At 47.0% G+C, this 24,788-nt stretch overlaps 1 protein-coding gene and 1 pseudogene across 3 annotated transcripts in view; one reads left to right on the forward strand and one right to left on the reverse strand.

The window, feature by feature from the left end:
- Positions 1 to 2,722: 2,722 nt before the first annotated feature.
- On the forward strand, positions 2,723 to 5,911 carry LOC103749391 (annotated as a pseudogene).
- An 8,936-nt stretch (positions 5,912 to 14,847) lies between these two features.
- The window catches only part of Maml1 (mastermind like transcriptional coactivator 1), a 43,030-nt gene continuing 33,089 nt past the window's right edge, over positions 14,848 to 24,788 (reverse strand). For all 3 annotated transcript variants that reach the window (XM_008852256.3, XM_029555614.1, XM_029555615.1), the window contains exons 3-5: positions 24,410 to 24,646; positions 21,460 to 21,556; positions 14,848 to 18,134 (exon numbers count right to left, since the gene is read on the reverse strand). In XM_008852256.3, the coding sequence (XP_008850478.1) occupies positions 17,155 to 18,134; positions 21,460 to 21,556; positions 24,410 to 24,646 (1,314 nt within the window). In that variant the 3' untranslated portion in view covers positions 14,848 to 17,154. The remainder of the gene's footprint in view (positions 18,135 to 21,459; positions 21,557 to 24,409; positions 24,647 to 24,788) is intronic.

Raw genomic sequence — 24,788 nt, forward strand, 5'->3', positions numbered from 1 at the left:
GGACTCTGTTGGTATTGCATGTACATGGTGCATTTATACACATGCATGCAAACCACTCATACACAAAAAATTAAAATGAATAAAATATCTTTGAAAAAGAGGAGCCAAATGGAAGCTGCACTCTGAACTGGCTTGGCTTGACTTAATTCAGTCATGGCCAAATCTTTTCATATCCCAGATGAGAATTGATACCTAATAAAAAGGTGACTGGCACATGCCAAACAAAACTAAATCCCACTGTTTTGTGACCTGTAATGATATCACATTTCTAGACAAGATCATTCACAGTGGCCGAACTCTAAGGGAAGTCTCTTAGTCTAGAATTCCAGTCCCTGTGGCCTTGGACACAAAGTTCCCTTTTCTGACCTTGCTTTTGTTAAACTGAGTTACTAATAGTGGGTGCTGTTGTCATGGCAACAGTGAGCTCAACTTTGTCATTGTCTCCAGTCTCCTCTGTAGCCAAACCAGCTGTGGGTTTACTTGTACTTTTGAGGGGAGAGCAGGGTCTTATGTAGCCCAGGCTGAAACTCACTGTGTAGCTAAGGATAACTTTGAACTCCTGATCCTTGTCTCCATCTCCTGAGTGTTGGAATTATAGGCATCCACCACTATGGCTGGTTTATTCAGTGTTGGGGATGGAACCCAGGCCTTTATGCATGCTAGACAAGCATGCCATTAACTGAGCTATACCTCTAGCCTGCTTTGTATTGTTTCACCATAATGAATCGTAATTTGAGTTGGGTATCTTCTAAATAAGTCATCCCACCAGATGGTGGGCTAGGGGGCCTCCCTGTCACAGGCAGAATCTCAAATTGGTTCCTTGGCCTGCAGACCAAGAGTTATCTGAACAGGAAAGTCAAGTGGAATCTTGAATTGTTATCCCTTTGGAAAGAATTCAGTCATCCCCAGGTATCCAGCAGGGACTGGTTCCAGGACTCCCTGAAAACACTGCCGATACTGTCATGTAAACTTTAAACTATGTCTAGATGGCTTATAGTCCTTAATACAACATAAATGCTATATAAGTACTTGTATTGTTTAGAGAATAATGGTCGGGAAAAAGCTGGCATATGTCCAATACAGATGCAAGGTTTATTTTCTGAATATTTGTTATTCAGAGTTGAATCCTTGCATATAGAACCTGTGGATACAAAGGGTCAGTTTAGGGGATGGAGAGATGGCTCAAAGGTTAAGAGCACTGGCTGCTCTTGCAGAGGACCTGAGTGGATTCCCAGTACCTGCATGGCAGTTAACAACTGTCAGTAACTCCAGTTCTAAGGGATCTGATGCCCTCTTCTGACCTCTGTGAGCACTGCATGACACTGGTGTACGTACATACATGCAAGCAGTACAGTAATATACATAAAATAAAAATAAAATATTTAAAACAAAAAACAAAGGGTTTGTTTGCATTAAAAAATAATTTTGTGAGGCTGGAGAGATACCTCTGGTCAGGAGCACTGGCTGCTGTTGCAGAGGAACTAGGTTCAGTTTCTAGCACCTACATGGCAGCTCACAACCATCTGTAACTCCAGTTCCAGGGGATCTGAAACCCTCTTCTGGCCTTGGGCATTGCAGACACATGGTGCGCTTACATACAGGCTGGCAAAACACTCATATATAAAATGAAAATTAAAAAATTTAAATATTTAAAAATAATATTGTGAACTGGGTATGGGTGGAGGCAAGAGGATCAGGACCATAAGGCCAGCCTGGACTATATGGTGAGACTTTGTCTAGTATGCATAAGACCCTGGTTATGGTCCTTAAGTAGTATTTAAAAAAAAAAAACACCGAAAAAACCACCCCCCAAAACCAAAAGCATTTTTGTATCCAGGAGGAAAGACATAATTGCACCATCCCTGAAGGATGCAGAGGCAGGTGGCTCTCATCATGGCCTCAGCTCTTTCATCATCTGGCCAGTGTAAGGAGCACATAGGCCCTAGGCTAGCAGTGAATTACTGCAAACACAGCCACATGGGACTGGGTGATATGTAGTTCAGTATCTGAGCAGTTGAACACAGCCATGGAATGTGTTCCCTTCCCTTCTCATCTGAAAAATGAATTGACAACATCCTACATTTACAGTCCTTGTTATTTGTTTTGAAGCAGAGACTCTAGCCCAGACTGGCTTCAAATTCCCAGTGTATCAAAGGAAGGTCTTAGACTTCTCTGATCCTTCTGCCCCCAGGTATGGACCACCACCTGGTTTATGTGGTGGTACAGCTCAAACTCAGGGTTTCCTGCATGTTAGGCAAGCATACCGCCAACTGAGTTACAGCCCTAGTCTCTCCATCCCCTTTTAGTTATTTGTTTTCTTATTGTTGTTTTTATTTGTTTGTTTTTGCTTGTTTATGTCCTAAGTGGCCCTGGCACTGTAGCAAGTATGCCCGCACTCTCTCTCTCATACACACATATGATAGACACACACAATAAAAAAAAAAAAAAGAAATAGCCAGGCATGGTGGTGCACACCTTTAGTCCCAGCACTCAGGAGGCAGAGGCAGGTGGATCTCTGTGAGTTCAAGGCCAGCCTAGTCTCCATAGCGAATCCAGGCCAGCTGGGGCTACAGGGAGACCCTGTCTCAAAAAAAAAAAAAAAAAACCCATGTCAGAGCCAGAGCCATGCGGTTTTTGCAGCAAAAGCCATAATGAGTTGGGATGCTTACACTTAGGCTCTGAGCAAGGGTAAGGAATGCATATGACTGTTGAAACTCTAGCCATGGGACACAATGTGGCCAGAGCAGACTGCTGCGTGAACACACTGTGGCAGGTACAGCGGTGACCCATCATACAATGGAAGTGCTGTGTCGGTTTAAGTAGAGTCCAAGGGCATAAATAAATTATGCCATTGCCCCTGCTGTAGTTCCGTCTTCTCTCCTGACATTGGCCGATGTTAGTCCCCAGGAAAGGGGCTTCCTTTGGCTTATGTTCTTGGGCTCTTCTCTCTTCTAGCATCTTTTGATACACAGAAATTCTTAATTCTTTTTTTTTTTTCCTTTGGTCTTTTTGAGACAGGGTCTCCCTGTAGCCCCAGCTGTCCTGGAACTCATGATGTAGACCAGACTGGCCTTGAACTCACAGAGATTCGCCTGCCTCTGCCTCTGCCTCCCGAATGCTGGGATTAAAGGCGTGCACCACCATACTGGGCTAAGGAGATTTATTTTTAATTTATGTGTCTGTGTGCAGGTTTGTACACATGAGTACAGTGCCTGAAGAGACCAGAAGAGGGCATCAGATCCCCTGGAACTGGAGTTACAAATGGTTGGGAGTTGCCCATTGTGGGTGCTGGGAATTGAACCTGGGTCCTCTGCAAGAGCCCCAAGTGCTCTTAACCACTGAGCCATCTCTTCAGGCTTTCTCTTACTCTCTCACTGCCTCCCCCCCATCTTTCTTTCATCTTTCTTTGCATGTGCTAGGCAAGTGCTCTATTACTGAACTTTACCCCAAGTTTTTAGAAATCTTTAGTGTCCTATAGTCTGAGGGAGTTTTTGAGTTCACAAATCTTTCTGGCCAGTTGCTGTGTGAGGTTTCCGCTGGGTCAGACTTGATTGATGCATCATTTGACAAGCACCACTGGGTTCTCAGAACCTTATCTTAGGAAGCCCAGATGTCTTCTATCCTGTGTGATGGTCATGTGCACTGCAGTGTGAACTGATGCTTACTCACCGTGAAGTGAGAAGCACAAAAACAGCAGGAAAGGAACTGGCCAAACCGCTGAGCAAAGCCCTGGCCAAGTTAAGTTGCAGCTTCTCACCGCTTCCGACCTTTGTCCCTGGGGTGACCCATCCCCATTTGAGTGACTGGAAAAAAAGGCCAAGACTTGGAAAAGACTTTACCAGTTATCCTCAGACAACGCCTGAAGATGGGCCTTTTGACTTCCCTTTATCCCACTTTTAATTTTATTAGTTCCTTCTATTTTTTTTTTTGAGACAGGGTCTTGTCCTGGTTATCCTCAGAGTTGCAGTAATCCTCCTGTCTCAGCTTCCCTAGTAGTGGGCGTACACATGCCAGACTTTGGATTGAATTCTTGGGTCTGACCAGGTCCCTAAGAGGACAGAAGTAGAGTTTTGTCTGTAGAGCCCTTCCCTCCTGACGCTCAAGGTCACCTTCCACTGCTGGGCTCTGGGCTGGTATGAGAAGCTCAAAGGGACCTGGCAGCAACCATCACTTAAAGTTATTTTTACTTTTTACTTTTTTTTTTGGTCTTTTTGAGACAGGGTCTCCTTGTAGCCCCAGCTGTCCTGGATTCACTATGGAGACCAGGCTGGCCTCGAACTCACAGAGATCTGCCTGCCTCTGCCTCCCGAGCACCGGGATTAAAGGTGTGAGCCACCATGCCCAGCTGTTATTTTTACTTTTTACAGTTCAGTGTCTTATATTATTCTTTGCTGTCAGGTCATCAACCCATACCAAGTGGGTTCCACAGCCCTGCTTCTTTCCTCGGTTCTCATGAGTTAGCTACTCCAGGTGAAGCAGACTGGAGCTGCGGCTGAACTCAAGCGCCTCTCCCTTTTTTTGATCATTTCCTTTATGCGTTTCAGGAAGTTGTCTCAGCTCTCAGGAGAGGTTTTTTGTTCTTTTTGCCATCGTTATTATTATTTGTACATGATTATGTGTGGGTGCAGGTAGAGGTCAGAAGACAGTTTTGTGGAGTTGGTTCTCTCCTTCCACCTTTACATGAGTTCTGGGGATTATACTCAGGTTTGCCAGGCTTGCCTGGCAAGTGGCTTTACCCACTATGCCATCTCACCAGACCCTGCTTTTGTCTTTTGAGACAGGGCTTGGCAAAGGATTTGAAGATCAAGCTGGCCTTGAACTTACATCCACCCTCCTGCCTGTGCTTCCTGGATGATGGGATTACAGCCTGTGTTACCACATCCAGCTCTTAAGAGTGCTTACTGAGCTCAGTACATACATTTATTCTCTTGGTAACAGCTAGTTTGTTCACAACAATGCCCAGGGCAGGCTGGGTAACATGGACTCTTGAGTGGGGCATTTCTTTGAACTGTGCATGTAACCAGAGGAACAACTCCAGCTTTGTTTTTCTTTTTTGTAAAATTATTTAAGACTTTTATTAGGCATTCGCAGTTTGTTGACTTTTTTTTTGGTCTTTTTGAAACAGGGTCCCCCCTGTAGCCCCAGCTGTCCTGGAACTCACTATGTAGACCAGGCTGGCCTTGAACTCACAGAGATCCACCTGGGACTACAGGTGTGCGCCACCATGCCCAGCTTGTTGACTTTTTTTTAAGTCAAGCTCTAAACTTTTGTTACAAATTAAAAATGAAGTTCTTTAAGATGTCATCTCCTCTCTCAGCTGTTCTCCTGGGCAGGACGCAGCCATGGCAGGACATAGCCGGAATGGCATGATCCTGAAGTCCCACTTCCACAAGGACTGGTAGCTGTGAGCAGACACTTGACACAAGGCCTGGCAGGTGAAAGCGTGCCGAGTTGCCCCTCATCTGGTCCCATCTGGCCCATAGTGAGGTACCACACCAAGGTTTGGGCTGGCAGGGACTTTAGCCTAGAAGAGCTCAGAATGCCCAGCATCCATAAGAAAGTGGCTTGGACCATTGACATCCTTCTAGACCCAAAAAGGCTGAACAAATCCACTGAATCCCCACAGGCCAATGTGCAGCGGCTGAAGGAATACCGCTCTAAGCTCATCATCTTCCCCCAAGAAGGCAGACTACTGTGCTGAGGAACTCAAATTGGCCACCCAGCTCATAGGACCAGTGATGCACATCCAGAATGTCTATAAAAAGGAGAAAGCCAGAGTCAACACAGAGGAGGAGAAGACCCTCAAGGCTTCTGCCAGTCTCTGCATGGCCTGTGCCAACAGCCAGCTCTTTGACATTCAAGCCAAAGAGCCCAGAAAGCTGCAGAGCAGGATGTCAAGAAGGAAAAGTAACACTCTTTGGGGCATTATCATACATTTTCAGTAAAGTGAAAAATAATAATCTTGACCAGATACGAAACAATTTAAAAACCTTTAAAGGTGTATTGAAAGGTCTTGAAAACATACATTTATCATTACTAAAAAGAGATGTCTTTGGGTGAAAACAATAAAAACCCCATGCTTGCATAGACAATGTGGGTAATTCTAGTGTACCCAGTCAATGGCAAAAAGCCAGCACTTAAGGGCTTCAGCCCCAGCCTCCTGTTCTTCCTGTCGGAACCTCATTCTTCATCTTGTCGAATGACTAACCGGATGATGGGGAGATGTTAGCTCAGTTTACTCAGCTCCACCCTTCTCAGTCTCAGGAGGGGACCAAAGCTCAGTTGGCGGACTGGCTGCTTTTGTCTGTTTGCCATCCTGTGGTTCAGGGTTCTTCGGGCATCTGTGCCAGTAATGGAAATTATGACAGTATCTGCGCTGAGGTGGCTGCTGACCTTGGGTCTCACCATCTTGTTTTCTGTGCCTTTTTCCTTCATTGCTGACCTCTCCAGGCTCTGAGGAGGGTCTGGGGAATCATGGTCTAGAACCCCATACACACTCTTCCCTGGTCCACCTTACTTGGTTCTCAGTACCCCCATCACTTCTTTGTGCCCCAGAGGCTGGAATCTCTGGAAGGTGGGACTCTTCCCCTGTGGTAGGTATTTGGGAGCGTGTTCCAATTCCTCATTTCTTTCCTTGTTCTTAAACTGTCTTGGTAACTGCTGGGAATTGTGTGGAGGACCCCTCAAAGCAGATACCGTTTATAGTGGTTCTTGTCTGATGTGGATTTACTGCCCTGAACTGGAACTCCACCAGGGCCTGCAACATTGGCTGCCTCTGTACCCTTTTCTCCTTCCAACACCAAACTCTACAGTCGCTTCATCTCCTACACTGGAAGGTACTTCCTGGGGTTTTTCTTCTGTATGGCAGTCTTTTGGACAAATCTTCAGTGTCATTTCTGTTGATAAACAGACTTTTTTTCTTCTTTTTTTTCTTTTTTGGTCTTTTTGAGACAGGGTCTCCCTGTAGCCCCAGCTGGCCTGGAATTCACCATGTAGACCAGGCTGGCCTTAAACTCACAGAGATCCACCTGCCTCTGCCTCCCAAGTGCTGGGACTAAAGGCGTGCACCACCACGCCCAGATTCACTTCTTACATTGAATCATTCTACTGTTGCCAAAATTTTCTCTAAGTTTTTGTCTATGTCATCAGGTGCTTGCAGGTGTCAGGCCACCTGGGCCAGTGCTGCTTGTCCTGCCAGGCTTGGTGCTGGGGTTGGTATTGGCTGGTAGCTGCCCATGCTTGTGGTGATGGTGATTGGAGCTGGCTGTGGCAACTGTGGCTCCTCCTTGTGTATGCCACCATGCCCAGCTGATAAAGACTTTTTAATATAGGCTTAAACATGAGGGTTAAGAGAAAGAGAAGTCCTCAGAAAAGACTCACTCAGGAGCATGGGTGCAGGTTTCTCAAGGGAGAGCTTGGCAGGAAGACATACCCATATGCATAACGGCTGCTCAAGGGAGAGCCAGCACATCGTCATTTACAGTAGCCAGATATCCCGTTTCAGTGGAGTTTCAAGTCACTATCTTCAAAGGGTTACTAAGAAACCTAAATGAGATTGCAGGCAGAGTGGTTCCTGGGGGTCATTATAATTGATAAGATGCCCAGGATACAGGAAGGTAGGATACCTTTTCTGCAGCTAAACTGAGCAATCTTGTTTGAGATTCTCAGGTGATGTCTGGGGAAACCCTACCCAAATCATATGCACTCAGGCCTTAAGCCTGGTTTGTTGTTACTTCAACATAAACCATCTATATGAAAGGAGCATCATCTCCATGTTGGCAGCCTTCATAGCAAATGTGAACTGTGCTGGAATTCTGGCTTCTCAGCTGGCAAGACACTTCAACCAGACTCCAGGGTGAGGGGCTCCCTCCCCACATCCCCACAATGTGTAGATCAAGCTGGTCTTCAATTCATAGGAATCCACCTGTTGGGATTAAAGGTGTGTGCTGGCATGCCAAGTGCCTTTTTTTTTTTTAAATTTATTTTTATTTTATGTCTATGAGTGTTTGCTTGCATGTATGTATGTGTACCATGTGTGTGCCTGGTGCCTAAGGCCAGAAGGTGTTGGATTCCCTGGAATTGGAGTTAGACGCTTGTGAGCCATCATGTGGGCACGGGGAACCAAACTTGGGTCCTCTGAAAAAGCCACCAGTGCTCTTAACCGCTGAGCTAGCTCTCTAGCCCCTTGTTTTTCATTTCTGAGACAGAATTTCACTATGTAGCCCAGGATGGCCTGGAACTCTCCATTGTTCCAGGGTGCCCTTTCTACTGGCAGGTTGGCCCTGGAACATGCAGCACCACAGCGATGCCCAGGCATGCTTCCCAAGTATGCCTTGACTTTCTGGTAAATGGGATGTGCTCTGGGTCCTGTGGAATGTATCTGCTGGTCAGTTGGGGCCCACATGTGTACAGCAGGTCCACTCTATCACACCTGCTTCTCTAAGTGTCTGTTCCCTTCCCCCACTGCCTGAACAGGTCATTTCTTTTTTTGAGACAGGGTCTCCCTGTAGCCCCAGCTGGCCTGGAACTCACTATGTAGACCAAACTGGCTGGCTTTGAACTCACAGAGATCTGCTTGCCTCTGCCACCTGAGCGCTGGGATTAAACATGTGTGCCACCATGCCTGGCATGAACACTTCTACATTGGGTTCCTCAGAGCTTCCAAAAGGCAAGCCAGCAGCCCATTAGGTGATGAGTCCTGTGTCACAGCAGAGTGCTCTCATGCCACTGGCCCCTGCTCCCTAATTCAGCAGTCATTGTCCTGTGGACTGTCTGGTTTATACAGGCAATGGCCTGCAGTGCCTCAACATGTGGTCCCTTTCCTCTCAGACAGGCCTAGGATTCCTTAGTTCATTTTCTGTTGCTGTAACAAAATACCTGTGACTGAATAATTAATAAGAGAGGTTTAGCTGGGAACAGTAGTATGTAGCTATAATTTCAGCACTTAGGATGCTGAGGCAGGAGGATTTTTGTTGTTTTGTTTTTGTCTTTTTTGAGACAGGGTCACTCTGTAGCCCCAGTTGGTCTGGAACTCACTATGTAGGCTGGCCTGGATCTGACAGAGATCTGCTTGCCTCTGCCTCTTGAGTGCTAGGACTAAAAGTGAGCTCCACCAAGCCTGGGAGAATGTCCTTTCTTAATGGCTGTCAAGAAGGTCTAACTAAGATCTCTTGTTTTGTCTGTGATTGGTGATTCATCCTGGTTGGCTCTTTACTGTCTTTCCTAGTGCACTGCAGCTAGCCACCAGCCACAGTACTTCCTGGACTTCCTGGAGGCCTAGAACACATTCCCTTCCCCATATCTGCCACGTCCGACCACAGTGAGAGAACTACCCCTTTGCAGCTTGAGCTGTTTCCATGGCCAAACAGCCAGCTGGAAGCCAGTGCCACACACCCAGTTTAGAGTTAACTTCTGAGACCACTTCTGCTGCCCCATCTTAGGTGAGCTCTCTAGAAGTAGGTATTGATGGCATCAGCTCTACTCACATGGGACCCTAGGCAGCTACACTGACTCTGTGTGTGTGTGTGTGTGTGTGTGTGTGTGTGTGTACATGTGGACTGAACTCAAATAGTTGTCACTAGAGCCAGTCCTGAAGGCACAGTGGAACCTGAGTGGCCCTTTGGAGATGCCCCAAACTGTGGAATCTCATATTGATGAGTCTCCAGCTCTTGGCTGACCCTAGAAAGGAATATAACCTCAGGCAAGGCAGCCTTTCCATGGGAGGGGATCCGCAGAGACTTAGAGTAAGCTGGCAGCAGCTAGTGCTCTGACAATTGGGGGCAGTGAGTGTCTTGGGCATAAAGTGGAGGCCAGTGTGCATTACGATCTCCACTGTGACTTGCCTGGCTCCAGTCTAATCTTCCCACTTAGAGTCAGGCATAGAGAAGTGCCTGGTCCAAGCTGGCAGGCTCTGGCCTGGCAAACCCTGTTCTTAAGTAGTCCTGTAACACCACAAGGCTGTTATGAATTGGGGGTAGGGAGGGAGAACCCACAGAATCAGTAGGAAAGGAAGGGTTAAATGCAGGACTGAGAGGCAACTGCACCACTTAAGCAAAGTGTTACTGCACAAGCTAGAGTCAAAAAGAAGTCATGGCATTGGTGGGGGAGAAATAACCAATAAAGCTAGGTCCTCTGTAAGCCTTCAGCTGTGAGCACAACATGATGTAGTGGGCAGGGCTGGAACATACAAAGCACTTGAACTTGAAGATGTCTGTGTGTGCTTGGCTCTGTCTTACTATGTAAAATAACCTGGTCATTTAAGGGTATAGATCCAGGGCTGCGGCTGTAGCTCAGTTGGTAGAATGTTAACCTAACACATACGCAAAGCCCTCAGTTCCATCCTTAGTACTACATAAATCAGGCGCGGTGGTTCATGCCTGTAGTCTCAGCACTCTGGAGGTTCAAAAGTTTAAGGTCATCTTCAGCTACATACCAAGTTTGAGGCCAGCCTGAGCTACATAAGACCCTGTCTCAACAATAAATAGTGAAAGATGAGAAAGGTGATGATTTCAGAAATATACCAAAAGGTGGTCAGCAAGCATTTTTTTCTCTGCTGCATACAACACAGATCTGTTCACAACTTAATATAAATTCCTAGCTTTCTTCCTTATAGAGTCCTGCTTTTCCAGCTAAAAATGGAGCCCTCTGCTTCAACTTTACTAGCAACCTAACAGCCACTGGTATGAGGGGCTGGGCCAGTTTCTGCTTCGGGCTGCAGCTTGTGTGGTCAAGCCCTGCTCAAGTCACCTGCAGTGCTGGACGTCCCAGGGGCACCTAGACCCTCCCTCCACACCTGTTTCTGCACACACCACAGATTTCCCCACGTAGGCTGACTTTCCCAGACTGCATCCAGGAAACTGAGCCAGTGGTGGCTATAGAATTCCGTCTTTGCCATGCTGGTTTCTACCTGAGGTGTGTGTGAGGGTCTGAAGCTGCCTATTCCAACTTCCACAAAATGATCTCCACATAGTAACTACTGACTGGATGCCCCAGCTTAACTTACTGTCATTGTTCAGGCAAACACAGGCGTGAGGACAGGCAAACTACAGAGTGACCCAATGCATGAACCGCTTGAGACAAAAGGACTTCTGAGGTCCAAGATGAATTTACCATGACCCAGCATTCCCTGCACTAGCCAGGGCTCTGCCTGTAGGATCTTTAGTTAACTTCAGTCTTGATCAAGTTTGCAAATGGCTTGATTACACATGAGCAGCTGCAGGCCATGTCAACTGTGGCTGTTATAAAGTAGCTTTGTTGATAATGCTCCTATCAATGGCTTTGTCGTGTAAACCCAGAGTGGAACATCAGACCACTGAGCTTGCCTCTACTTACCTTGGGCATCTCCTGAGGCTCACCTGGGTAGGCTGGTAAATCTTGCACAGGCCGGCAGACTTTCTGGAATTGCACAGGCTTGCACAGCAGGTGGCTGCAGCCCTCAGGCACCTGGAGGAGGCAAAAGACACCAGATACAATGGTAGGGGGTTCTCTTTATTTAAATTTAACATGACAGGTGGTCATGTTAATTTATCCTTCTCAGCATCTCCCCTCCTGTTGACACCTCTTGGGGGGAACTTTCTTTCCCATTCCATTTGTCCTCAGAAACTGTTTAATTTTAATTACATTTGTGTATGCACATGTGTGCTGGTGCCACAGTGTATGCATGAAGGGCAGAGGGCTAGTTACAGGAGTTGGTCCTTTCCTACCACTTGGGTCCTGGGGCTCAAACTCAGGTTATTGGACAGGCATCTTTTTCCTGCTGAGCTATCTCACCAGCCCCAGGAACTATTTTTATTCTTTTAATTTGTGTCTGTGAGTACTCATATGTTCTTGCAGGTGTCCACAAAGCCAGAAGAGGGTGTCTCATCTCCTGGAGCTGGAAGTCCAAGTGGTTGTGAGTTGTCCAGTGTGGATGCTGAGAATCCGAGTCCAGTCCTCTGGAAGAGCAGCACAAGCTCAAGTGCAGCCACCGTGCCCTCTCCCCAGCTGGGGAGCCTCTCCTCCAGCTCTGGCTAGAAGGCTCCTTTCTAGCATTTGGGCCTTAGTTATATGTCATCTTCTTAGAGCTGTCCTGAGTATCATGTCTAAAGTATCCTCTACACTACCCTGCTTTAGTTTCTTCCCAACACTTACCTCTACAGATTCACCTTAGTGGTCTGGTGTGGTCTTCAGGAAGACTACAGAAACCTCACTCTCCTGGACTGCTGTGGTCCCTGTCACATTCCCTGTGTCCCCCAGCACAATGCCTGCCTACAGCAGGTGCTCTGTAAAAACCTGCTTGCTCCTTTTGTGGCAAGACCAAGATGAACAGACAGGCTGTTGGCATCTGGCACCGTGGTTCCTGCATGAAAACAGTGCCTGGTGGAGCCTGGACCTACAGCACCACCTCTGCTGTCACTGTCAAGTCTGCTGTCAGAAGGCTGAAGGAACTGAAAGACCAGTAGAAGCACTGCCGTTGGGGACATCCCCAGCCCACAATGACTGGGTTAATTTATGTAAGTAAATAAATAAAGCTTCTCAGAGAACTGTCCTTTATGGAGACCTCCTCTGTCATGTGGATGATGGGGTGCTGCCAGAATAGCAGAGGCTTGGAAACACTTGTTCCTTGATACTACGGAGTTCTGCGTGGTAACCTCAGAAATGGCTGCAGGGGCTGGAGAGCTGATGGCTCAGCAGTTAATAGCACTGGCTGTTCTTCCAGAGGACCTGGGTGTGGTTCCTAGCATCCACAAGGTGGCTAACAAACTGTCCTAACTCCAGTTCCAGGGGATGTAATGCCCTCTTTTGGCCTCTGTGGGTACTGCATGCACATGGTGCACTTACATACATGCAGTTACAAAAGAAATAATAAGCTGAGCGTGGTGGCGCACGCTTGTAGTCCCAGTACTTGGGAGGCAGAGGCAGGTGGATCTCTGTGAGTTCAAGGCCAGCCTGGTCTACATAGTGAGTTCCAGGACAGCTGGGTCTACAGGGAGACCCTGCTTCAAAAAGACAACAAAACAAAACAAAAGAAATAAGTAAATAAAAAATATATAAAAAAAATGGCTGTGGGGCTGGAGAGATGGCTCAGCAGTTAAGAACACTTCTTGCAGAAGACCTGGGTTCAAATCCCAGCACCCGCCTGGCAGCTAACAACTGTCTGTAACTCCAGTTCTAGGGGATCCAACAGCCTCTTCTGTCCTCCGTGGGCATTGCACGACACAGGTGCGCTTACCTACATGCAGGCAATACATGCATACACATAAAAAATATATATATAAAAAAAATGGCTAGAGACACGTTTTAGTTATAGTAGCCAGCTTTCTTTTCAACTGTCTTGCAAAAGAATACCAAAAAGCCATCATTCCATGTTCAGATCCTTCAGAGATATTTACAACACCACACTCATGGCTGGAGAGATGGCTCAGCAGTTAGGAGCACTCATTGCTTTTGCAGAGGATCCAGGTTTGATTCCCAGCACCCACATGGTGGCTAACAACTGTCCCTAACTCCAGTTCCAAGGGATCCGATGCCTTCTTCTGACCTCTGTGGGCACTGCACATGAAATAATAAAGATAAAAATATTTAAAAAATAAAAATAAAAACCCCACAGCACTCATGGAGTAAGGCTCATCCCACTTCACAACTTAGTCCAGTCCCGTAACAGGCAAGATGATCCTAATTCTCTGCAGTCATGCACAGTATTCCTATCAACTCTACCATGCAGAAAGCTCCCCATCTGTCACATAACTTTCTAGGATGACATCTTAGAATAGGAACTACAGGGCTAAATAAATTGTGTAATTTAAAAAAAAAATTATTCTTTATGTGTATGTATTGCCTACATGTATGTATGTAAATGCACTCATGTAGTGCAATGCCTATAGAGGTCAGAAGAGGGCATCAGATCCCCTGGAACTGCAGTTAAGGACAGTTGTTAGCTGCCATGTAGGTGCTGGGATTCAAACCTGGGTGTTCTGCAAGAACATTCAGTGTTCTTAACTGCTGAGCCATCTCTCCAGCCCCTAAATGGTTTATTTTTAAGGAGTTTGAAGACATGTCTTGTAAAACTTCCTACAGCACAGTACAACAGCCTGCTCCACCATGCTACACGGTATGCCTATATATCCTCCCCCAGCAGGCTCAGCACACACTGGCCACACATACCAGGGATTCTTGGCCAAGATGTCACAGGCCTTGTACATCAAGGTTGTGAACACGGCTTTGTCTGTCAGGATGTCTTCCCTATTCTAGTGTCATCTAGCTCTCTGTCATGGCACATGTTTCTCCATCCTGTCTCCAACAAGGCTGCTCTTCTCCATTCTGGGAGTGGACATGGCCTCTCTCAGGGTTGGTATGCCCTTGAGTGGCCCACTTCCAGCTCTGGCAAAGAAGAGCAAGAGAGGGGACCCTTGAACACCCTGTGGACCAGGCTCCAGCATTTGGTCCCCTGCAGTGTGGTGCTGGCTGCACCAGGGTAGACGGACAGAGCACACTGTTCTCACAGTGATGGGGGAAAGCCAAACCCTGCCTGCAGAGGAGCAAAGCAGCTTGGAGAAGCTCTGTGGCTGCACCTGAGTTATAAATAGAATGTCTGGACCACTAAGGACCCAAAGTATCCTAGTCCACCCTTCACCCCATTAAGACCTAAACAAGGAGATGGGCAAGTGCTAGAGGGGACAGCCTGGTGTCCCTGCTAGCTAGTTTAACACCTATCATTATATAACAAGTAACTCTGAGGCCTCAACTAAACGAGCCCCTTGACAACAATGTGCACGAAGAAAGCTAAGTTGCCACATAAGGAAATCCACAGCTGTCCAACGTTCCTTGCTAACCCACCCCACGGGAAGTCGAATACACAGGCAGTTTCCATAGTAGTAAAATATTTTTATTATAATGGTAAGACAAGAAAAGTAAAGATTTGTTTTTGGCGTATACAGAGCTGAAGGTAGAATAAGGGGTTAATAGGATTTTTATGTATTTTTGACCATAAAAAGTTAACATCAACTGTTTGCCATAAAATGCATCATAGCTCCCCCAAAACACATATATAAAGGATCATAATTTTAAAATCTATAAAAGTAAAAAATATACAGTGGGACGCTCTAACGCTTATTTCATCTTCAATATAAAATTGTAAACATTTATTTACACAAAGCACATGTGTATGAGAAAGTCCGAGCACCCTTTTCTTCTGAGTCATGGCTCTGGGAAGAGGGGGATGTGTGCTAAGCTGTCACCTCTTCCCAACTCCCCAAAACCAGATTCATAAATAAAGCCGTGGGCAGCTCTGTGGGAAGACCCCAACAATCACATTTTATTGCTATGACACTGCAGCAAGTGAGCCGCCTACTGCCTGTGTGGCTGGCCCAGGCCTAAGGCAGGGTGCTGGGGCCTGTGAGCGCCCTTGGGGGGGACAGAGGCAGGAGGTGGGAAGCAGCCACAGGAGGCCAGAGGAGGAACTAGGGTCCATTACCAGCCTTCGGCCCTATTTTTGGTAGAGAATAGCTGAAGTCACTCACCCTCTTCCCCTGCGATTGGGGAACCTGGCAAGAGGGTGGAGTCTTCACTCGCATTATGATTCACCTCCTTCTCTGAGAGCTGAATTGAATGTCTGGGGAAGGCAGGGAGGGTGGTTGAAAGGGGAAATGGCCCGCACACCACCAGTGGTGGCAAATGGCTATAGAGACAAAGACCTGAGAGCACAGGTACCCTCAAAAAAGGCACTGCCGGTACAAACTGGCTACCTCCATGTGCCCACCCTTCATCCTCCAGGCTGGTCGTGTAATTTCCTTGGCTCAGTTCCTTACCCGGTACTCCTTGGTCTGAGACCTCAGGGAAACAGGCAGAGCTGTGGTTTCTCCCCTCTTCAGCAAACTCCTTTCCCTCCATCCTGTGTTAAAAGGTCTCACTCTGTGCTTACCATCGTGCAGCTGAGGTGGACAAGTGCTTGCTCTTGCTTTCTGTGGTAGCCCACGTGTCATACTCTAGTCTGCGGGTTCTCTGCTCAGACAAGTCCATCAACTAATAGACCTTCAAAGAGAACTCACTTGAATCTTTAGAAAGGATGAGTTAGTGTTATAAAGCCATCTTTAAAAGTGCAAGTCACCTGATGTAGGAGGAGCAGATATCTGGCAAACAAAGTGTAATTCCTTGCCCTGGGCTGGCCTGCAGCCTTCTTTCCCCAAACCTTTACAACATGAGGAGTTCCTAAGGGAACTTTTCCTCTTTCTTTTCCTCTTCCAATGTAGTAAATCACTGTTTCCCATTTTAGCCAAGAGAGGACGAAGGGGAGGCAGAAAGAAAGGTTGTAGGAAATGCTGACAGGGTTGAGGAAAAGACATCTGTGCACAACTGAAGACTGACAATACTTCTATCATGTTAAATATATTTCAGGTTGATGGAGAAACTGCAGAAGGCTGGGACTCAGAACCCACAAGGATGCCAGAGCCCAAATCTCCACTTTCAGTATTTGGCCATGCCAGGGGCCTGGCTGTTCTCAAGACTGAGTGGCAACTAGGAAAGACAACTTTGGGAAGGAGAGGCTTTGCAGGGCTCAGTCGCCATCTTTTTTTGGCTTCTGCAGTCATAGCCTGTGCTTATGGCAGTGATTTCCAGTGACCCTGAAAGCTGAAAGAGCAGGAATAAAAAACGGCTCTTAATCAAAAGGAAACTCCAGGTTTCCAGTGCCATTTATCAGTATAAACCACCACCTATCCTAATCAGTTTGAAAACCTTAAGCTTAAAAAAATTACTTTTATGCTAAAAATGAAAATAATTCTATTTAAATTTTCAACAAAAATTTGTCCCCAGCCTTGAGGCAAGTGGAGAAATCTCGGGCCAAACACAATGCACAGATTTTGATAAGCCTGAATGGAAGGGCTTCATTGTTAGTACTGGTTTGTGGTCATCTGGGTAGAAAACACCTTTCATACCCCTATCCTGCTATCTCAATCCCAGGCAATGATGGTGATGGACTGGGCCAGCCCGAAGGACCACAGCTGCTGGCTCAGGAGCCCAACAGATCCTGACCAGAGTTGGCCTCTGCTATGGCTTGGGCTCTACTGGTCCAGCTTCCTGGGCCATGGGCTTTTGGTCCAAAGTAGTTACTCTTTGTTGAATCTGAGAACAAAAAATACAAGATGTCTGAACACTGAAAATACTACACAAATCCCTTCGTTACTGAGACCCTAAAAAATCATCCAGCTCATTCATCCACTCTTCAGAAGTCCTGTTCTTCAGCAGTGAGTCAATCAGGTCGGTGTGTCCAGCCACACTGGACAGCCCACTGCTGCCTGGTTGCCCGCTGTAGGCAAAGGGCAGCTCCTGGCCCATGGTCCGTACAGGGTAGCCCTGGGTGCAGTGCAGTCCTGCCCGGCTGCTCATCTGTGAAGTGGGGCTCTGGCTGAAGGCCCCCAGGTCAGGCCCTGCTGGGCTGAGACCAGGTAAGCCCTGCTGTGGGGCTGCCTGAGGAGGTGCAGATGCAGGTACACTGTTTCTCTGCTGTGTGCTCACCGGAGGTAGCATGGACCCTGCTGCACCTGCAGAGCTCATGGGGGCCATGGGCCTGCTGGGCATGGCTTGGGAGTACTGCGGGCCAGAGATTTTCAGGTGGGCCTGCTGCATGTGGAAAGTGGAGGCTGCAGTGAAGGGGCTTATGTTGCTGTTCCCTGGCGTTTGGTTGCTCAGGTTTGGCATTCCCTGATGTTGCCATGAGGCATTCTGGCTACCCATGGTTGCTGACACCCTTGGGACTTGTGGCTTTGTTAAACCAGGAGTCAGGGTCCCCTTATTGTGTTGCTGGGAGAGGCCAGAGCTTCCCAGAGAGTTTTGTCCATAGGCAGCTGGAACCGAGCTGTTCTGGCCCACGTTGGTCTGCCGTGGAATGTGGGCATGTCCACTGGTGGCCTGTGGTGGAGGCTGGGCAACTATCTGGGCTAGGCCGGAAGCCATACCATAGAGGCTGCTCTGAGGCATGCTCTGGGATCCAGTAAACTGGGCCACACTCCGGTCTTGCTGGCCTGAGTTGGAGGGGAGGGAGGAAACAGAAGCATGTCCAGGGCCCATTGGCATCAGATTCCCAGGCTGAGGGAACACTCGAGGACAGCTGGAGTTAGATGGACCCAAGCTGTTCATGCCAGGCACAGCAGCAGCAGTTCCTAGAAGACAGAAGAGCCTGTCAATCAAGTTGGCACACTTTCTTTCTTTACATACATATATTTATTAGTGTGTATACGCGTGCGTGCGCGCATGCCATGGCATTCATGTGGAGGTCAGAGAACAACTTATGGGAGCTGGTTCTTTCCTTCCATCATGTGGATCCCAGGGATCAAAATCAAGTCGTTTGTTTGGTGGCAAATGCCTTTAGTTGCTGATTGATCTTGCTGGTCCAAGTTGGCATTCATCTTTTTTTTTTTTGGAACAGGGTCTCACTGTGTATTCCTGGCTGACCTGGAACTTGCTACGTAGGTCTCGATCTCACAGAGATCTACCTGCTTCTGCCTCCCAAGTGCTGGGATTAAGACTGTACCACCACGTCCAGCCTCAAGTTGGCACTCTTTTTTATTTTTATTTATTTATTTTGGTTTTTTGAAACAGGGTCTTCCTTTAGCCCCAGCTGGTCTGGAACTCGCTATATAAACCAGGCTGGCGTTGATCTCACAGAGATCAGCCTACCTCTGCCTCCTGAGTGCTGGGATTAAAGGCATGTGCCACCATGCCCAGCAAGTTGGCATTCTTTACTGTCACTGTGGAGACAACTCTGAGACCCAAGTTGTAGCTCCTCTTTCACAGGTATGCAAGGTAGCACCCTAACACTAGGGTAGTAATACACTGCCAAGAAGACAATCCAGGGTCAGAGGATGGAGGCCAGGTCTGGAACAATGAGAGGATTCAGAGAGAAAGAGGAGGAAGGGGTAGAGCATGAGAGAATAAAGGCCAGTTGTCTTGTCCATTTACCTATTAAGATCTACCCCCCCAAATTTTTCTCAGTTGGGATCTAGCTAGGTGCTAGGGATTTCAAGACAGATCACTCCATCCAAGTTCTGTCCCACTGGGTGTGACAGAGTCAAAGCCTGAGCAGCAGGCTACAGGAACACAGGGGTCTGAGGACTTGATGCTCAAGAAGATTCGGGAACATCTTCAAAGAGAGGGTGACAAGCATGTTAGGGGATGAGAATTGTATTCAGGACTAGTGGTGTCGGTCATGCACAAGGCCCTGGATTCAATCCTCAACACTATACTACACACACACACACACACACACACACACACACACACATTTGGCATATTAATAGTTCAGAGACCAGGTGTAATGATGTATGTCTTTAATCTTAGCACTGGGAGGCAGAGGCAGGTGGATCCCTGTGAGTTCAAGGCCAGCCTGGTCTACATAGTGAGTTCCAGGACTACATAGGGAAACTGTGTGAAGTAAAAAAAAGTTAGAGAAGAACATTCAAAGCAGAGAAAAGTATAAAGGAACAGAGTCTGTGGGGAAATTAAGAATCCAGCCAGCCATGGATAGGGCATGGGGACAGTATCTAGCAGGTTAGAGCTAAGACAAAACAGGGCTGGGGATATAGCTTAGGGTACAGTGCTTGCCTAGAATGCCCAAGCCCCTAGATTCAATTCCTAGTATTCCAACACAGGCATGGAGACACATACCTGTAATCCTAACACCTGTGAGGTAGAGGCAGGAGGATCAAAAGTTATAGGTAATCAATGAGTTTAGGGCAAATTCAACAGCAGCCTGAACTACATGGAACTCAGGAGAGAGAAGGAAAGGGAGAGAGAGAGACACAGAGAGAAGCACTACATTGGCAAGACTGAGAAGGGCTGGGAATGGCATGTTAAGAGCAGGGTAGTAAAGCCTGAGGCTGTGGTTTAGTTCTGCTGGGGAAAGCCTGTTTATATCTCACTAGATCCTATTGCTTATCACAGGTGACAAGGTGGTCGAGGGAGGCAGAAATCCAGCATGGAATCACCATATGTTTACTCATCACCAGCCTTTGAAACTTGCTGTCTTCCTTTCCTTCCTTCCCTTTGTGTGTATGTGCAGAGATGCACATACTTGTGGAAGCCAGGTCAACTTTGAGACAGGATCTCCCATTGGCCTGAATCTCATTAAGTGACCTAGGCTGGCTGGCCAGTGAGCTCCAGGGATCTGTCTTTCTTCCCAGTGCTTGGGTCATGGCAAGCCTTTACCAACTGAGCCATCTCCCGAGTCCTTCTCTTTTCTTTTTGGAAACAGAGTTTCCTGACATAGACCTATGTAGCTGGCCTGGACTCACAATTCTCCTGTCTCTGTCTCCCAAGTGCTGGGATTACAGGTATGCAACACCACGCTTGGCTGAACTTTGCTGGGATTACAGGTATGTAACACCACGTTTGGCTGAACTTTGCTGGGATTACAGGTATGCAACACCATGTTTGGCTGAACTTTGTTGTCTCTAGCTTCTGGCCTGAGCAATGGACACATGGTGACACCATTCACCAAGACAGGTTTCTCTGGGTACTGAAGTCATTGTTCAAGGACTGGCACAGCTTAGTGTTTTATCTTCCTCTTCTCTCCATAAGCACCAAAATAAAAACTGGGCTGAAGAAAAGAGAGCTGAAACACCTAACTTCACTCCTTTTGACAGCTTGTACCAGTGTGGCATGGGATGAACAGGAAACCCAGGCCAGACAGAGGCTCCTGGGACACCTGTAGGCTTCAACTTCATGTTCCCATCCAGCATATATGGGAAACCCTACTAGTTTCCTCTAGGACATGGCTGTGGTCAGTTTCTTGGGACACTTTACTGTCAAGAAAAGAGACAAGTTTCTAAGATCACCCAGTAAGAGCTAGGAAGGTAAAATCAGACCTGTATCTGTCAGCTGAAATCTATGCTCTTTTGGAATGGCAGCCCAAGCAAGTTACTCACACATCTCAGAGCTGAAGGGTGAGACTTCAGTGTGTGGCTGCCCTCTCCTGTCCATAGCTGTGCTGCCACCTATGGCACCAAAGTGCACAGACAGGAGGAGAGAAGCCAAGCAAAAGCTAGGGTGTGTTACACCTTCCATCCCAGAAATTCAAGAGGGATGGCCTTGAACTCCTGACCCTCCTGTCTTCACCTCCCAGGCGCTGCAGTTTTAGGCAGTGCCACCACACTCAGCTTGCTAAGAATGATTTTTTGAAGTGGCATATGAACAACTGTCTTAAGACTTACACACACCATTTCCTACCAACAAGACGCCACCTAACTAAAGATATTTTGCTTCAGAGAACTGCACACTAGGGACTAGAGAAAGCTTTTCTGACAGTATACCCTGGCTTGCGACCTTCTTCTGATGCCACAGGCCTCTTCTACAAACCACAACTTCTATGAGCAAGTAAATTCATTCTGTACCCAATACTAGGCAGGGAACAGGAAGTCAATCAACACCAGACCAATGAGCTGAGCTATACCAACCTGTATGACCAAAGCCTGCTGTTCATCCTCTTACCTGTGAACTGTCCGACCTGTTGTGGGAAGGTGCTTTGTGTAGGGTCTTGGTATTGAGGAGGTGGGCGAGTCAGATGGCGCTGAAACTGTTGCTTCTCCTAGAAAGTATCAAGAACAAGCAAAACAATAAAACTCAATGTAAGTGTAAAGTGGAATCAAATGAGTAGTGTCAGGTCACAGAAAAGCAAGGTACACAAGACTGTTGCTCACAGATGGATTTCTGTGGGTCAGGGGCATGGCGAATGACTGCCTGGGCATCCAGTCTGTTTTGGGTGATGAAATGGGGTTATGTAATGATTGCACAGCTCTGTAAATACAATGGAAACCAGTGAAGTGTTCAGTTTAAATGGGTGAATATTATGTGCTATAAATTATATCCTAATAAAATTATTTTTTTAAAAGGTGAAGGGGCTGGAGAGATGGCTCAGTAGTTAAGAGCACTGGCTGCTCTTGCAGAAGACCTGGGTTTAGTTCCCCGCACCCACATGGCTGCTCACAAACACTGTAACTCCAGTTCAAGGGGATCCAATACCTCCTCTGCCCTCCAAAGGCAATGCATGTATGGGTGCACCTACATCCATGTAGGCAAAACACTCATTCATATAAAACAAAAGTAAATAAACCTTTTCTTATTTTTAAAAAATACTTTGTTATTTTTATTTTATGTGTATGAGTATATTGCCTGCATGTGTGAAAATGCATCCGTGTCATGCAATGCCTGATGGGGTAAGAAGAGGGTGTCAGGTCTCCTGGAACTGGAGTTACAGATGGTTGTTAGTGGCCACGTGGGTGCTGGGAATTTAACCTGGGTCCTCTGCATGAGAAACCAGTGCTCTTAATCGCTGAGCCATCTCTCCAGTCAAAACCTTTTCCTAAGACAGTCTCACTATGTAGCCCTTGCTGGCCTGGAACTTAGTAGGCAGACCAGGGTGGCCTCAAACTCAGAGATTTGCCTGCCTCTGCCTCCCAAGTGCTGGGATTAAAGGCATGTGCCACCATACCTGGCTAGATAAAGTTTTCTTTAAATTAACTCATTTTAAAAAATTTATGTATATGAGTATTTGCCTGCATGTATGTAAGTACACCCAAGTCATGCAATACCCACAGAGGCCAGAAAAGTGTCAGATCCCCTGGAACTGGATTATGAGGTGCCATGTGGGTGCTGGGAACCAAATTTTGGTCCTCTGCAAAAGCAGCCAGTGCTCTTAACGACTGAGTCATCTCTCCAGTCCTAAAAATAAATCAATCTTTTAAAAAAATTAAAATATGGTGGAACTGAGTCAATGAGCAACCTCAATCGTGTGCTCTCTGGAGTTGGTTCTTGTCTTCTTTATCTCTGTGTATGTCTGTGTAGGCATAGCGTGCATGTAGAGGTCAGAGGACAAACTTGGATGTGGGTCCTCATCTCCTACCTTGTTTTGAGTCAGGGTTTCTTTTTGTTCGTGACTGTGTACCAGGCTAGCTGGCCCATGAGCGAGCATCAAGAGGGTCTTCCATCTTGACACTTGAGCCCTGGGGTTACAGATCTACAATACTACATCCAGTTTTATACTGTGTCCTCAGTTATATGAACCTGAACTCAGGTCTTCACATTTGCAGTACACTGCATTTCACCCACAAAGCCATCTCCCCAGCTTCTCTTTTCTTTCTTGAACTTCACTTCCTTTTCCATCTTCTGGTTCCTAACAAACCTCAAAGTTACAACAGAGCAGGGACCCACAGCCTCTGATGGCATATGTACATGGTAACGCAGAAGTTATTGACCAGCAACACAGGAGAATGCTCCTTACATATATAGATTCTCACTTTATTAATCCCCAGTAACTGATACAAAGTGTATTCTGACACAGGTCACCTGCCTAAGAAACACTACGTCTTTTTTTTTTTTTTTTTTGGTCTTTTTCAGACAGGGTCTCCTTGTAGCCCCAGCTGTCCTGGAACTCACTATGTAGACGAGGCTGGCCTTGAACTCACAGAGATCTGCCTGCCTCTGCCTCCCAAATGTTGGGATTAAAGGCGTGCACCACCATGCCCAGTTAATATTTATTTTTTAATAATAAACATATGTGTGTGCATCTATATGAGTTTATTTCCACCATGTACAGAGGGTGTTGGATCTCCTGAAACTGGAGTTATAAGTGGTTGTGAACCACTTGATGTGGGTGCTGGGAACCAAATCTGGGTCCTCTGGAAGAGCAATATACATTCTTTTTTTTTTGAGACACGGTCTCCCTGTAGCCCCAGCTATGGAGAACAGGCTGGCCTTGAACTCACAGAGATCCACTTGCCTCTGCCTCCTGAGTGCTGGAATTAAAGGCGTGCGCCACCACGACCAGCTTGCGATATATATATTCTTAACTGCTAATCCATTTCTTGAGCCCTACTAAGCCCTAATATGTTTTTGATTTATCTTTTTCCTTTGAGACAGGGTCTCCAATGATGTAGCCTTGGCTCGCTTGAAACTTGCTATATAAACCAGACTGGTCTCCAACTTGACTTACCCATTTTTGTTTTGTGTATATGGATGTTTTGCTTATAGGTATGTAAGGGCATCACATGTGTACAATGCCTGTGGAAGTCAGAAGAGGGCAATGGATTCCCTGGAACTAAAGTTATGGTTGTTATTAGTCACCGTGTGGATGATGGGACTCTGGGTCCTCTCTAATAGCAGCCAGTGCTCTTTGTACCAAGTGCAAGCCATGGTATGGGCATGAAGGTCAGTGGACAACTTTGTGGAGTTGATTCTCTCCCCCTACCTTTACGTTGGTTCTGAGGATCAAACTCAGGTCACCAGGCTATCATGACAAACACTCTACCTGCTCAATCATCTTGCTGGCCCCAAATGGGGATTTTAAAGGACACTGCACTCTGACATTGGGCACGGGAGTAAGTCAGTGCAAATCCAAGGTGCAAGTGGCACCTGTGTGGTTTCCTTCTGCCTTTCTTGGTACCTGCTCGGCCAGAAGGTGCTGTCTCTGCAGGAACTGCTGCTGCTGCAGGTGCTTTTGCTGCTGCTCCCTCTGCTTCTGCTGGTCCAAGAGCAATTGGTGTTGCTTCATCACAGCTGCCTGCTGCTGGCTGCTGAGATATGGGGGGTTGCTGTGAGTGCTGGCCACGGACACAGCTGGAGGCTGGGTCCCCACACTGGCAGCTTGGGCTGGCACAGGGACACTCGAAGAGTTCTGCTCCTGTGAACACAGACAAAGGGATCCAAGTCAGGTGGGATAGGTGACATGTCTGAGCCCTGATAGACAGGTAAGTTGTACCCAATGATAGTCTTATTCACAGTTCTTGTTTTCTTTTCTTTTCTTCCCCCCACCTCCCCTCCCC

This window comes from Nannospalax galili, unplaced genomic scaffold (assembly GCF_000622305.1).
Source record: "Nannospalax galili isolate Female #2095 unplaced genomic scaffold, S.galili_v1.0 scaffold1206, whole genome shotgun sequence".
NCBI lineage: Eukaryota > Metazoa > Chordata > Mammalia > Rodentia > Spalacidae > Nannospalax > Nannospalax galili.